Source organism: Narcine bancroftii, chromosome 12 (genome assembly GCF_036971445.1).
Source record: "Narcine bancroftii isolate sNarBan1 chromosome 12, sNarBan1.hap1, whole genome shotgun sequence".
NCBI classification, from domain to species: domain Eukaryota; kingdom Metazoa; phylum Chordata; class Chondrichthyes; order Torpediniformes; family Narcinidae; genus Narcine; species Narcine bancroftii.
In genome coordinates this window covers 70,196,495-70,211,961 of record NC_091480.1, presented here as the reverse complement: position 1 = coordinate 70,211,961, position 15,467 = coordinate 70,196,495, and the positions used below count along the sequence as shown (strand labels likewise).

Sequence of the window (15,467 nt, the reverse complement as noted above, 5' to 3'; positions counted from 1 at the left end):
ACCTGCCTTTGACGTGAAAGAGCAAGATCATTGTCAAGTCTGTCAGTTAGTTTGTGGATGATATGAAGTTTGGAGGTGTTGTGGATACTGTTGGAGCTTGTTGTAGGTTACAACAGGATATAAACAGGATGCAGAGTTGGGCACAAAAGTGGCAGATGGAGTTCAATCCAGATAAGTGTGAGGTGATGCATTTTGGAAGGTCAAACTTGAAGGCAGGGCATATGGTTAAAGGTAGGATACTTAACAGAATGGAAGAACAGAGGGATTTTGGGCCCAAATCTCAAGGTCACCACACAGGTTGATAGGATAGTTAAGAAGACCAATGGTATGCTGGGCTTCATTAGTCAGGGGATTGAGTTCAGGTGTCGTGAAGTGATGTTGCAACTCTGCAAATCTCTGGTGCAACCACACTTAGAATATTGCGTTCTGTTCTGGTCACCTCATTACAGGAAGGATGTGGAAGCTATGGAGAGGGTGCAGAGGAGATTTACCAGGAATGTTGTCCAAATTGGAAAATATGTCATACAAGGCAAGGTGAGCAGAGCTAGGACTATTCTCTTTGGAGCAAAGAAGGATTAGAGATGACTTAATAGATGTCTGCGAGATTAAAATAGACATAAATAAGGTAGCCAGCCAGCACTTTTTTTCCCAGGGCAGGAGTAGTAAACACCAGAAGACATAAGTGTACTAAGTGAAGGGAGGAGATTTAAGGGAGACATCATGAGTAAGTTTTTTAAAAAAAAAGACAGTAGTGGGTGCCCGGAATACATTTCCAGGGGTGGTGGTGGAGGCTGGAATACAGACAATAAAGAGACTCAGACAGGTACATAGATGAAATAAAAATAGAGGATTATGAGGTAGGGAGGGTTTTGAGTTTCTTTGGTAGGAATGTATAGGTCAGTACAACATCGTGGGCCAAAGGACCTGTACTGTGTTGCAATGTTCAATGTTCTATATGTATGAATGAATTAGATGAGCATGTAGGGTGCACAGTTAGCTTACAGATTAAACCAAAATTGGTAGCATAGTGAACAGTGAAGATATTTAAGACATACATGATAAGGAAAAGTAGCATGGGAATGACAGGCAGAATTTAATCCAGACGAGTGCAAAGTGAGGTGTTGTTTATTATGAGAGGCATAGAAAGGGTAGATAGTTGGAACCTGTTCCCATTGGTTGGAGTTCTAAAGCGAGAGGTTACAAGTCTAAGATGAGAGGGAGGATATTTAAAGGGGATCCAAGGGGTATATTTTTCACACAGAGTATTTTGGAATAGGCTCCCAGTGGAGATGATGGAGACACAAATCGTGACAACATTTAAGGGGCATTTGGACAGGTACAGTAAAACCCGTGGAATCTGGAATTCAAGCAACGGACAGCCTCAAGCAACCCGGAAAAAAAAAAGAGGAAAATAAATTTTAAAAATTAAAGTAAATAAAAATAAAATAATAGGTAAAAAAATGCATGTTTAAAATTGTAAAAGTAAATGTTCTCTAAAGTTAAACATAAACCTTTATAAGAGCAAATATTCAGCCAGCGGAGTGCCTTAGCCGTGCTTTGCTTATCACAGTTGTTTGAATAAAGCTGTATGAACCAGCGATACTGCTCGATGTTGGGGTGGCTCTCTTAAAATGTCTCCTTATCCCTGCTTAGTAGGAGTTGCCTCGGTCAGAGGCTTTACCTATAAACATGGGGGGGGGGGGGTTCAATTATCTATAATGTTATTGTTTGTCTTTTGGGCAACTCCGTGGAGGGGGAGGAACCTGCAGATACAGCGATGGTTAAATGTTTTCAAAGAATGTGACTGAAAATAAAATGCTTTAAGGTTATAAATTCATGCAAATGAAGTTGGTTCAGTATAAGGACAGTACAATATTTTTGTCTTTTAAACTGTTTATTCTTAACGCACGTGTATTAGTAAGGCATTGTAAGAGTGAGTCTCAAACAACCGGAAAATACATCTACAATTCCCATAGGTGCCAGATACCAGAGGTTTTACTGTACATGAATGAGAAAGGCATGGAAGGATATGGGATTAAAGCAGGCTAAAATTTGTAGAGACAGGCATAATAGTCAGCATAAACACAGAGGGTTGAAGGGCCTGCTTTGATACTGTACAGCTATATGACTACTCGCTAGGATGAGAAACAAACACATAGAGTTCCCTCACTCTGTTAAACAGGGTAGCAGAGTGCCATAGCAATTGATGGTGCTGCCTCACAGTTCTAGAGACCCCCTTTCAATCCTGTGCTCAGCTGCGTGGAGTTCGCATATTCTCCTCATGATCCCACAACCCAAGGAAGTGGAGGTTGGTAGGCTATTAAACAAATTAAAGGGGAGTTGATAGGACAAAGTAGCTTGCATAAGTACTGGGAAATAAGGGGGGGGGGGAGAAAGAGTGGGACAGATTAAATTGTTCTGTTGGGAGGTGGCAAGAACCTGAGGAACTAAATGATCTTCCCCCTCCTAGCTGTTATAAATGTCATTCATCTTTACAGAAACAATAGTTGTGGTGGAGGTAACTGCAAAAATAAAACACCCTGGAGGAAGAATGGGAATAATTATCTTTCTGGAACATGTTTCATAGAAACAGATACATTTATGATTTGTTCCATTTTGTCCAACATTGTCTCCTGTCTTTGATTCAACACTCAATCAATAGCCCACTTTCTTGAGAGCACAGTGCTACATTTACAAAATATTTAACAAAGGAGACCACAAAACCTACTTGCAATTTAGGAGATTCAAATGAGTCCCAAGTACTTTCCTCTTATCTTGGATAAGCTTTAAGCATGATTTCACAACCTTTGGCTAAAAGCCAAAAAAATTGGCGCTTGATTTGCAGAAGTTGCTCTGATTCCAGATTCAAAATTTTAACTACGGTATTTGGTAAACTGGTGCTTCCAATTCCATCCAGTTATACCTGACAACCTTCCCCTGAATTACAGCAGTTCCACTCCTGCCCAAGTAGTACAGATGGTGCTTCCTCCTCCTGTCCTGGATATTGATTGTGATTTCGCACTTACCTGTGTCCGTGCTGTTCTTTGGAGCCTCCATCAATCCCTCTAGCACATGCTCCACGATGTTCTCTGGAGTGTCTGAGAAGTGCCACAACTTGCTGCTAAGTGTTGATCCATTGGGGCTCATTTCTCCCGATGATAAGGAAGGACTGGTCAGCTCGTCCTCTGTGTCTGTCCATTTATTCTCCAGGCATCCAATGTCAGGGCTAAACTCATCCTTGGGGCTGGGGCTATCACTGCTGGGAACTGTGTCCTTTAAAAAGGGAAGGATTTTGGATGCACTTGGTCTTCTCTTGAGTGTTCCTGGGAAAAACCCATCCTTATCCACACGACTTCTGGTCAGCGTCGAGGTTTGCTTCTTGAGAAATTTTTCTATTTGCTTCATCCCTGTCATTGTCTTTGAACACTGATCAGGGCTAAAGGATTTCAGCGAGTCTCAACACCTCAACTGCGTGGGAGGGGCGCTACCTCATCACCAAAGCTGTTTGTTTCAAACCCAGGTGAACATGGAGCTTGAGGGCAGTTCACTCCCATTGACTGTTTGAAGCAAAACAGGAATTTCCATGGCAGTCTGCAAGCTGATACTCGTAGGCAGGAGGCAGGAGGAGACAAAAAAAACAACACAGCCATCATCAGACAAGGTTCTAGATAATTAACTCTACAACTTGAAACTAATGAAAAAGGAATTACCAGAAACTCAAATGTGTGAAAATTCTCCATTTAATTCTTCAAACCCTCCCATCTTTAGTTATGTTCTCCTCCTTGAAACCCCATTTATTATCCTAACATTAAAAAATGTTTTTACATTGAGAAAGAATGTTTCATACTGTGGCCATGCTTTTAATGGTTAATTTTTTTGAGGTTAAGGTGCATCAAGTCCTCCACATGTTGTCCCACAAATTAGTGTTCCGCCTACATTTGAGATGAGGCTTTTCCTACACCTCGTGATTGTCATCAAAGACCAGTCTGAGAATGGGACCTCACTTCAAGGAGCATCACAGACACCCATCTACACCCAAAACACCATGCAGCAGAATCAGTGCAACATTAAACTTTGAGCTTTTAATCAGGCAATTCTGAAGTACAATTTTGTTGACATCTCTTAAAACGATTCTTTTATACATTGATTATTTGGGGGAAATTTCTTCACGAATCAACTGGATGTATGATTGTACTGCTGGAGAAACTCAGCAAGTCAAAGCTTTGTGTTTAACTGGAAGTATGATTGTTCCTATTTTTCCTGGACGAAGGAAGGATTGATCAGACAGAATTCATGCAACTAATTACTAGATGAGTGGCGATATCACAGAGATATTTCTATTAGAAATTGTTCATAGAATTGTAGAATTCACACCACAGAAGCAATGTCTGGGCCAAAACTTTAGCAGCTATTGAACTGATTCCATTCCAAGGTAGTTACTGCATCTGTTATCACTGTCTCTTCAGGCAGGGCATTCTATATCTGCCTTTCTCAATGGAGGTCCGATAGCCCTTGGGGGCCACAGTAAAAGCCTTGTTTTTTTTTCATCTCACATAACATAAATATTTTTAAAATATTTTTTATGTAGCCAGTAGGAGAGAAGAATGGAAGAAACCAAAACGTGACTGCTTCACAGGGAATGGGGTTCATAAACTGAGCAAAGTCCTGGGGGTGGGGGAGGGAGCCATAGCGAAAACAAGGTTGAGAATGGCTGGTCTGGATCACAAGAGATAACCCTAAGGACATGACCATGCCGGTGGACCAACGAGGGTCTCTGTGGCAGAAGGAATCATATAGGCGCAAACTGCTGGCGACTTGAGGTCAAAAGTCTCTCACCAGACTTCGGCAGCTGGAGACTAGCTCATGAGCACCAGATATCGGAACTGAATTCAAGAGGGTCCTGAGGGCAAGGAGAGCTCCCGAACAGCCCTGGGCACTGAAAGCCTCATCATGTCAGAGATTTGGATCTGGGCTTGGGTTGCTGAGGGTGTGAACTGAACTGGAGTCTTGTGCGGCTGTCAAGGCTGTGGGAGTCCTGGAGAGGAATCGATGGATGCTCAGTAACTCTGATGGGAGAGATATGGAGGGCTATGGATTGGGTGCAGGTCAGTGAGACTAAGCAAAAGAAAAATGGTTCGGTACAGACTAGAAGGGCCAAAGAGGCCTGTTTCTGTGCTATAATGTTCTATGGCTCTCTGTGTAATATTACATTTCTGTTTTATTACATGATAATAAACAGCATCTGATCTTATTGTGTAAAACAGCTACCAAGCAAGAGCAAAGTTCTGCAATGATGTCTCCCATTTGTACTCTGTGGACTCAACCCAAGAATGGTGACTTGAACAAATGACTTATGATTCAATTGTGATGGAGCCAATCCAAGTAACTGCAATCCTGGAAGAGAGGGTTGAAAAAAATGAGGAGAAGTAGGGAGGATGTAGAGGTGCAGGATTGGGGTATAGAAGAAGATTGTGTCATAATAGGAGTAGAAAAGTATTTAGCACCTCACTCCAAATGAGAGGGAATGATTTCATATGACAAGTGGAAAAAAAATAATTCTGTACCTACTATCTCCATCCAGCACTCCAACCCAGAAACAAGTCGATTAAAGAAATTTTACATTTTTCTTCATCTGGCTGTTTCACTGCTAACCTGCCATCATCAAACAAACCACCTTGTTAGAGCTTGGCAAAACACAAGCATGGCTGCACCAAATAAAATATCCAAACAGGCTGGAGGCCAAAGTTAAATCATACTTGAACATTGTTCATCATTTCAAATCAACAAACTAAAATCATTGAAGCAAATTGCCATGTCAGCAAAAACCTTGGTTACTGGAATTGTTTCTTTGTTTGGGATAATGCACATTTATGGGGTTTGAATAAGTAATCTGTCAGAGCTGTAATATTCCATAAATTGATTTATTTCTAAAACAACAAAGGATACGATGGCATATCCAGAAAAATAAATGAAACTCTTATTTTATTTTCAGGAAGAGCAGAGAGCACTTTTTGCTGAAGTCTCAGCAGGATAAAGCATGGGAAACCCAGACACAATCTGGGTCTCCATCAATATACTGGTCTAAGGATAGCAGGACAGTATAGAGCCTCAGTACACAAGGCCTTGAGGTGCGGGGGTTGGGGGGGGAGAGAACACCTGGGGTTGAGGGGATGAAATGGATTTGGTCTGATCTTGTTGCTCCTGATCATGGACTAGATGGCAGCAGGGCAAATCTGGATGTTAATTGAATACAGGATCATGGTCAATGTTCTAGCGAATTGCCTGTGGGCCTGGCAATGAAGAATCATTGGTCTGAGATTCCATAAGGTGAGCTTCCTCACAAATGAGCACATCTTCAGCAGAGAAAAAGGAAAACTTAAGAGGAAAATAAATTTGTTCATTAGAAGGCCAAAGGACACCTTCGTTCCATCCCTTTTCCCCCAATTAACCTTTGGTTTATAGAATCACAGAATTAATCAACACAGGAACATTCACCAGCCCATCGAATCCAGGCTGACCATAAGGAAACACAAGCGATCCTACACAAATATTACATTTTTATTCTTCATAGACTCTGAACAATTTCCCTTGGATGCTATCATTTATCCTACACTGGGATATTTCTACCATAAATTTTTATTATTCCCCACTCTCTTTCTCAACTCCTCTCCCCACCCCCCCAACCACACCCCAAATTCTCACGCTTATCTACGGTACATCTCTCCTGATTGTTTTCATTCATGAGATCCCCAGACCTGCTCAGTCCCTCTGAATTTTGTACGCATTCAGTGTTGGTATCATTCCTGCACATTTTTTTGCAACTTTTTCTGGAGCCTTGTGCTCACCTTATGTGCTTGTTATTTGTCACAGTGATTTTGTTTTCTTGCTTTGCTGCTTTGACTAGTATTGTTAAATACTAGCATTATTAACAATGGAAGGAGAGAAAATATATTCCTTAGTCTTCCAAAATTCCACTGGCTATTTAAATGGATAGCACATGCCATGATATTTCTTGCAAGTTAAAGACAATGACACCTCCATTCTAGCAGACTAAACATCGATGTATGGTTCGATGAGGAGAACAGGCTGACGTCAAAGAAAGCTGTGTGTCCCCCTGATGAATGGGCCCCCTGCATAGCTGCAACTGAGGTGAGAACTCTATCCACGGTGAACCCACACAAGGCGTTGCGACCATACAACATACCTGGTTGGGTACTGAACGACTGCACAGACCAACTGACGGAGGTCTTTACGGACAGCTTCAACACCTCACTGCTGCAATCCATTATCCTTGCAGATTTCAAGACAACCACCATCATTCTGGTACCAAAGAGGGTGACAGTAACAGGGCTCAAAGACTACTGCCCCATAATACTGACCTCCACCATTATGAAATGCTTCGAGCATCTGGTAATGGAATACATCAAAGTGCACCTCCCGGAGATATTGGATCCATTTCAATTTGCCTATAGAAGAAACTGTTCCAGATGATGCTATAGCCTTGTCACGTCTCTCCGTCCTGCCCCTCCTGGAGAATGGCTCCTCATATGCCCAGGCTGCTGCTCATCGACTTTAGCTCAGCCTTTAATACTATCATTCCCCAGAGCCTGGTGGAGAAGCTGTCATCGCTAGGATTCCACATCCCTCTCTATAACTAGATTCTGAATTTCCTAATGGAAACGCCAGTTTGTCCGGATCAGAAGCAGAACATTGAGCGGCAACACATTGAGCACTGGTGCATCTCAAGGCTGTGTGTTCAGCCCACTCCTGTACATACTGACCCATCATGGGCAACAATGAGTCACACCACAGAGAAGAGGTGGAAATCCTTGCGATGTGGTGGGAGAATAACAACCCAAGTCTTAACTCCGAGCTCCTCAGAGTTCACTTAACAAGTGACTGATCATGGACACATAACATCTGCTCACTCATCAGGAAGGTGCATCAGCGACTGCAGATCCTCAGAAAACTAAAGTGGGCAAGGATACCAGCCACCATCATGTCATCCTTCTGCAGGAGCTCTATAGAGAGTGTCCTGGTCAGCTGCATCACCGTGTGACACAGTTGCAGCAGATCATTGGATTAGAGGTCAATCCATAGGAACATAGGAGTGGCAGAGAGGATCACTGGGGTCTTCCTCCTCCTGTCAACGTGATCTACTGGGATCACTGAAGTCAGCAAAATTAGTGAGGACCCCTTCCACCCCACACAGACATTTTTCAGCTGCTCCCATCAGGAAAGAAATACAGGAGTATCAGAGCCAGCACCTCCGGGTAGAGAAACAGTTTCTTCTCACAGTAAGTGAGAATGCTGAATGACTAAAGGAATTGCTCACACTAACCCATCCGCGACTCCACTATTTATTAAAGAATAATTATTTATTTTTATATATGTATATTTGTCTGCATGTGTATTATTTCTGTATGTGTGTTATGTCTGCTTGTGAGTCTGAATGTTTTGCACCAAGCACTGGAGAATGACGTTTTGACGGGTTGTATTTGTACAATCGGATGATAAATAAACAAACTGGATATGTACTATCAATAAGTAAAAATTCTGCCTGCCCCGTAGGAGAAAGAATCTCAGGGTTGTATGTTATATCAGGTACATACTCTGACAATAAATTTGAACTTGATTTCCTTGTATTTAGATTCATTCATGGAATTTTTTAAAAAATCAAAAAGGAAATTGAATTAGTACAAGAGAAAAACTTTTCCCCAAGCTAGATCATTTGAACAACATTATAATTGTTCCATTATGCTCATGCCGGCAATTCATTGACTAAAACTCCCAATTATTGATGAACTTAACATTGTTCTTGGAACTGAATGACTGATTTAAAAACAAGAACTAGCTTCAACAATGACTACATTTTGATCGCCACTCTCCTTCCTTTAGAATTGAAGGATGACCCTTTTTAATTTTTGATGTTTCTTATCAATTAAATGTGTTTCCTGAAGGAAGACCAGATCTGCTCTCATTTTCTTAATATAATTTCTTATCTATTTTCTTCCTTTTCACAGGGTTGTTTAAATCATTAAGATTAACAGACTTTACCATATTTACCTTTATCACAGATTATTGTTATGTCAATTTCTGTTATCCTTCATCCCATCTATCCACATTCCCTCCCCCGGAGATCCAAATTTCCTTTTCTTCCACTGCTGGACCCAAATCTGCCAACAGTTTGAATAGAAAAAGATCAAGTAGAAGAATATATAGAGATAGAAAGCTATAACTATTTTCATATCTATAAATAAGATTAAAACAAAACTTAAATCCCCCATAAGAGTGGAGTGATAAGCTCAAAACAGTACCCAACTTAATATTATGGGTTGTGACTAATGCACAAACACATACCTGGTGTGGAAAAGACAAACTTTGAGGCCCCATCTCCCTGGAAATTGACATTATACAAGTTTTGATTTTGTTCCTTATTTCCAAGAGAAATAGTTCCAATAGTGGTCGGTGTGCAGTGCAGTGAACAAAAGAAAAACCAATGGAAGCTGTGAATGAGCTGAACCAACCAAATGAACTGGAACTCTCCGAGAGCTTATAACCACAACCCCCATGATCCTTTGCATGCTCCCCCCCCCCCCCCCCCCCTCCACCGGGACCATTGTGACATCAGCCCAGTGCAAGCCTGCACCTCCATGACCCGGTTCACTTGCGGATCAGTGCAGCTCGCTACAATATTACGATAATTACATACAAATGTAAAAATATTATTATTATAATAATAAAGAATAAGCTTCCAGTTGTAATAGAGAATGTTGTAACTGATCCAGCAGGTAGGTATGTGAAGGTACATTGTCAGATATATTCTGAATCTTGGACCCTGTTCAATCTGTATGCCCCAAATGTAGATGAAAGATTTATAAAAGAAACCTTTTTTCAATTGACAGATGCACATCAAAATGGAATAGTAGTGGGGGATTTTAATTCTTCTCTGGATCCTGTTCTGGACAAATCAACAAGAGCAGTGGCCAGGACAAGGATGGCTAAAGAGAGCTCAATGAGAGAGCTGAACTTAATGGACTCCTGGAGGAAATTACATCCAAGACAAAGAGACTACTCCTTTTACTTCAGTAGATATGATTTGTACTCCAGGATAGATTTATTTTTACTATCAGCGCATTTGAATCATGGAAAATGAGTATAAAGCAGGAGTCCTGTCAGACCATTCACCTCTATTATTATCAATTGTTATACCTGATAAGCAGGACATGGTGTATAGATGGTGTTTCAATCCATTGTAATTGAAAAGATCTGAACTTTGTGACTTTATAAGAAGACATATTAGAATCTTCTGTGAGACTAACTGTCATTCTACTGCCAATAAATTTATTATATGGGACACCTAAAAAATATATTTAAGGGGTAAAAATAATTAGTTATACCTCGAGAATTAAAAAGAATACATGAGGGTAGTAGATAAATTGGAACAAGAGATACATCATTTGGAGAAGGACCTGTAGTTGAGGAGCTCAGAACAGAGGTGAAGAGTACTTATCAATAAAAAGCTTGAGTATAATATGTTATAAACTAACAATATAGAGAAAGCAATAATGAGGACAAAACAAAGGTAGTATGAGCTCGGGAGAGAGCGCACACGGTCCTATCTTGGCAACTGAAAACAGAAAAGATATCGAGAACAATTAATGCAATTGAAACAGAAGCCAATAAAATTTCTTATAAGCCACAGGAAATTAATGAGGCCTTCAAATTATTCTACTCCAAATTATATAAATTGGAATCTCAAGGAGATATTCATAAAATAGACAATAGACAATAGGAGCTGGAGTAGGCCCTTCGGCCCGTCGAGCCAGCACCGCCATTTTACAGATCATGGCTGATCACTACCATCAGTACCCCTTTCCAGCCTTATCCCCATAACCCTTAACTCCTTTGCCCACTAATAACTGTACTCAGTATTAAAAATGTACACCCCTAACAAAATTAAACAGCCATGACCGTTATGGGATTTATAAAGTGCCCCAAGACTTCTAAATATTTGTCACAATTGGTCTTCCCAAATTTAGACTTGGTAGAGCAGATGGAACTCAATGCATCTTTTACTCAATTGGAGATAGAAGAAGCACTGAATTAATTGTATGTTAATAGCTCTCCCAGCAAGGATGGTTTTCCACCGGAATTTTATAAAGAATTTAAGTATTTGTTAATGCCTCTCTTTATGGAGGTACTGAATCAAGCGGTTGAATCACATACCCTGTCAGGTTCTTTCTCAACAGCAATAATAACGGTAATTCCCTAAAAAGATAGAGATCCCTTGAAACCATTATCATTTAGGCCGATTTCTTTGTTGAATATGGACTACAAAATACTAGCCAAAGCTTTGTCAAACTGATTGGCAACATTTTTGCCAAAATTGATAAATAAGGATCAAACAGGATTTGTTAAGAAAAGGCAATCAGTGGACAGATTGCTTAGTATAATTCATTCGGCCCAGAAAAGAGGTTATTTAAGTGTGGCAGTTCCTTTGGACACGGAAAAGGCCTTTGATAGATTGGAGTGTGATTTTTTTATTTAAAGTACTGGAGAGATTTGGATTAGGTCAAAACTTTATAAACTGGATTCAAGCCCTATATAATGAACCTAAGGCCAGAGTTGTGATGAATGGCCAAGTATTTCCAACATTCCCAGTGTCCAGTTCTAGCAGACAAGGAAATCCATCATCTCCAGCTCCTTTCATATTGGCTATAAAACCTTTGGTGAAAATTATTCGACGGGATCCAGACATTAAGGGGTTCAGGGTTGACCAAAAATGAACATAAAATGAGTCTGTTTGCAGATAATGTATTAATATATCTGACAGAACCGGAAATTTCTTTGCAAAGGTTGCATTAACAACTGGAAATTTATGGGAGGGTTTCTGGGTATAAAATAAATAGGGACAAAAGTGAGATTATGCTGATAATTGATGGGGATTATACAAATTGTCAAAGAAATACGCAATTTAGATGGCCGAAGAATGGGATTGAATATTTGGGGATGAAAATGGATAATGACTTGAAAAATTTATATAAAACAATTAGTACATTTTGATTGGCAGGATTTTTGATTAACGGGACAATATAGACATGCAAAAAAAGCTCTGTAAAATAATTTCATAAAGGACTGCTAAAAATTGGTAACACAATCCAATCTCTAAAGGAGGACAAAATGTTTGTCAACAATCTACACTATAACTGCTTGGAATGTGTCGAAGGGTTTACCTGTTTTAAGCATTTTACTTCTTGTCAGCATGTGGTTGTGTTTGGCAAAGGAATGAATTCTCTCTAATTTCCAAACCCCCCTCTCCACCCCCCCACCCGCCAAACTTAGTGCTTGCCTATTTCACACCAATGGTTTCAAGATCAAATATAGGCCAGACCAGGTGAGGATGACAATTTACTCCCACACTACAAAATAACATGAGTGAATCAGATCGTCTATATATGTACAGTAAAATCCCAGGTACCCAGAATTCAATCAACCAACAACCCAAACATCTGGCAAAAAAAAATCAAAGAAGTAAATAAATAAAATTTTAAATAAAGTTTTAAATTGTAAAAATAGATGTTCTCCGCAGCAACACACAACTCCTTGGTGATGATTGGAACAAACATTCAACCAGCAGAGTGCCACGGTCATGACCTGCCTGCAGAAGCTGTATCAATAATGTTTCAATAAAGTTGTGTTTGAATAAAATGGCAGCGCCCAGGCTGAAGAGCCAGACGATGCCACTCGCCACTGAGAAGACTCTCTTGAAGTGTATTATTATATTAGTAAGGCTTCATCATTAAACTTGGGGTGGGGGTTAATTATGAGAGCCGCATGGTTAGTGCAGTACTGTTACAACACTAGTAACTAGGGTTTGAATTTAAATTGAGTAATTTACAGAAATTACCTGATTAAAGCGAACTTTACATAATTAAGATCTACAATACTGGCATTTTTCAAATTACTTTAAATTTTACACTGTCTTTTGTTTTTTCTCAATACTTTTATTAACATTGAAATTTCACATCCAAAAATAGACTACATACGGATATGTTAAAATTCAAAAAGATACATTACACTTAAATCATACCATTTCATCCAAAGTACCCCACATTTTAATCAAACAAATTAAATTGCATTAATACTTTATTATTTTGTTATTAAACTCACTTCCAAGAAAGAAGCTGTTTGGCCAAAAAAAGACAGAATTCTCATCAGTGATAAATTACCTCATTCGTCAACATTTCTACCTTCATAACAAATCAAAGATTATAAAAGTAATTCAAAAAAGGTCCCCATATTGTTTGAAATTTTAAATTCAAATCAGAAATTGAGGATGTCTTTTGTCTTTTAAACAATTAATTCTTAATGCAGGTGTATTAGACATTGTAAGAATGCATCTCAGCCATCCAGAAAATTTGCATATCCAGCATCCACAATACCATAGGTGCTGGATAATGGTAATTTTACTGTAGTTACACATCAATGATTGTCACTGCTAGTTTTTTTATTCTCATATTTGCATTTAAGTCCTTCAGCTATCATGTTAGGATTTGAACGTGTAACTCAGAAAGTGATTGTTTCTTGACACACACCCCCATTTATGCACATATTATCCTACTGATGGACATTTATGTGTATTCTTTACAACCGGTGGGGTGGTGAAGCAGGTAAATGGTCTATCTTCCGAGGTCACCAAGCCAAATTGTTAATGGGTCCTCTGGTCAATCCAACTGCATTCCTAATGTGATTGTTCTAATAAATTAAGTGTACGTTTTTTGCAAAAGTTAATGAGTTCATTAGAATCACTTGAGTAAAAAAATGAACAGCTGGAGGAATTCAGTGGCTCGTGTGGCCTCCATGGATAGAAATGGTCCGTAAACATTTCAGGTTGGGATTTTTCATTGACACGAAAGTAGGAAGGGGCAAATTCAGGATCGAAGGGCATCCACTTCGAACAGAGATGCGCAGGAATTTCTTCAGCCAGAAGGTGGTGAATCTGTGGAATTTGATGGCACAGGCAGTTGTGGAGGCCGGCCCATTGAGTGTATTTAAAACAGAGATTGACAGGGTCTTGATTAGCCAGGGCATCAAAGATTATGGGGCGAGGGCCAGGCAGTGGGGCTGAGTGGGGAAATGGATCAGGTCATGATTAAATACCGGGGCTGAATAGCCCATTTCTGCTCCTGTATCTTATGGGTGATATCTGGTAATATCAAGGTGGAAATATGATGGGGCGGGGTTCAGAAAGGATGGGCATTGGACAGAAGGTGGGAGAAGTGGAGAGACAGGTGGAGAGTGGGAAGGTTAAAGAGAAATGTAGGTAAAGGAGATGGAAACACTGGAACCATTACCCAACTCTATCTGGTTCCATTTCTTCTTTATCTACTGCTGTTTTTTATTTCTCCAACACTACTGCCCCTCCTCTGTCCCACACAGTGAGCTTCCTCTACCTGGCTAACATCCTGCTTTAGTCTCAATAAAGGGACCCGCCCCAAATGTTGATGCTGCCAGACCTGCTAAGTTCCTCCAGCTTTGCATCGCTTGCTCAAGATTCCAGCATCTGCGGTGTGTGTGTTTCTTCATTAGAATTACTTGTTTACTTTTCAATGAGATGCAAAAGTTGCACTGAAGGCTATTGAACATGCCTGCCAATCTTTGGAATGGAACAGTGGTAAATATATTCACACCCTTACAGTTAAAATAAATAATTTTTGGTCTTCAGCCGCAGACAGAATTGAATAAGACCTAACCTGCCAAAACCCTAACAGTAAATTGTTTAAAAACAATGCCAATGCCATCTCTCCTTTAGTCCTGCAAGGTTTGGACACTTAATGTAGCAATGCAACACATACACAAATCCAGCAAAATATTATGCAGCGAGAGAAGCCTTCATCTAACTAGGGAGTATGTTTGTTCTAGCTCATGAATGGCACGGGGTTATGCCGATTCTGGGTCCCTTCGATTTGACAGGAGCTGTTGCTTTCTTGAATTAGTGCAGCAGATGGTGGAGACCACCAGTAACAGATTAGCTGTGGGTAGCCTCAAGCCAAATCTGGGATGCAGCAATTTAAAATTTAAAGCAGCAATATTAATGACAACAAATATATTCTTAACAAATTAAACATTTTTTGTTCATGAGAAGGGAAGATTAAAAAGCAATTGTTCAAAGGACCAGAGTCTGGTGTATTCCTCATGGTGTGTGCTAAGTCAACACGTAGCAATGGAGAAATAAGGAAATATGCTTTGTTTGAATTTTTCAACTGTTCTGAGAAGCTCTTTATTAAATTTTAAAATTCTTAACTCTCAGGGTTTCTGGGAATATAATTTTCCTATGGTGCGTCTTTAAGTTAATAGTGATATAAGGATGAAGCGATTGAAGGGGGAAAACAGACAAAGACTACATTTACTCGGTGCATAAATTGATTGCAGCATCTGTTCTGATTTAGAAATAGATAGTAGCT

At 39.9% G+C, this 15,467-nt stretch overlaps 1 protein-coding gene and 1 long non-coding RNA gene across 2 annotated transcripts in view; one reads left to right on the top strand and one right to left on the bottom strand.

Annotated features, from left to right (window-relative positions):
- rapgefl1 (Rap guanine nucleotide exchange factor (GEF)-like 1) overlaps positions 1-15,467 on the bottom strand; it is a 125,430-nt gene that overhangs the window by 88,341 nt on the left and 21,622 nt on the right. Inside the window, exons 2-3 of the mRNA XM_069906771.1 lie at positions 5,565-5,652; positions 3,027-3,598 (exon numbers count right to left, since the gene is read on the bottom strand). Coding sequence (XP_069762872.1) covers positions 3,027-3,414 — 388 coding nt within the window. The 5' untranslated portion in view covers positions 3,415-3,598; positions 5,565-5,652. The remainder of the gene's footprint in view (positions 1-3,026; positions 3,599-5,564; positions 5,653-15,467) is intronic.
- On the top strand, positions 9,654-10,178 carry LOC138747178 (uncharacterized). The gene is made up of 2 exons (XR_011347346.1): positions 9,654-9,791; positions 9,906-10,178. It is a non-coding gene; the product is annotated as an uncharacterized lncRNA (long non-coding RNA).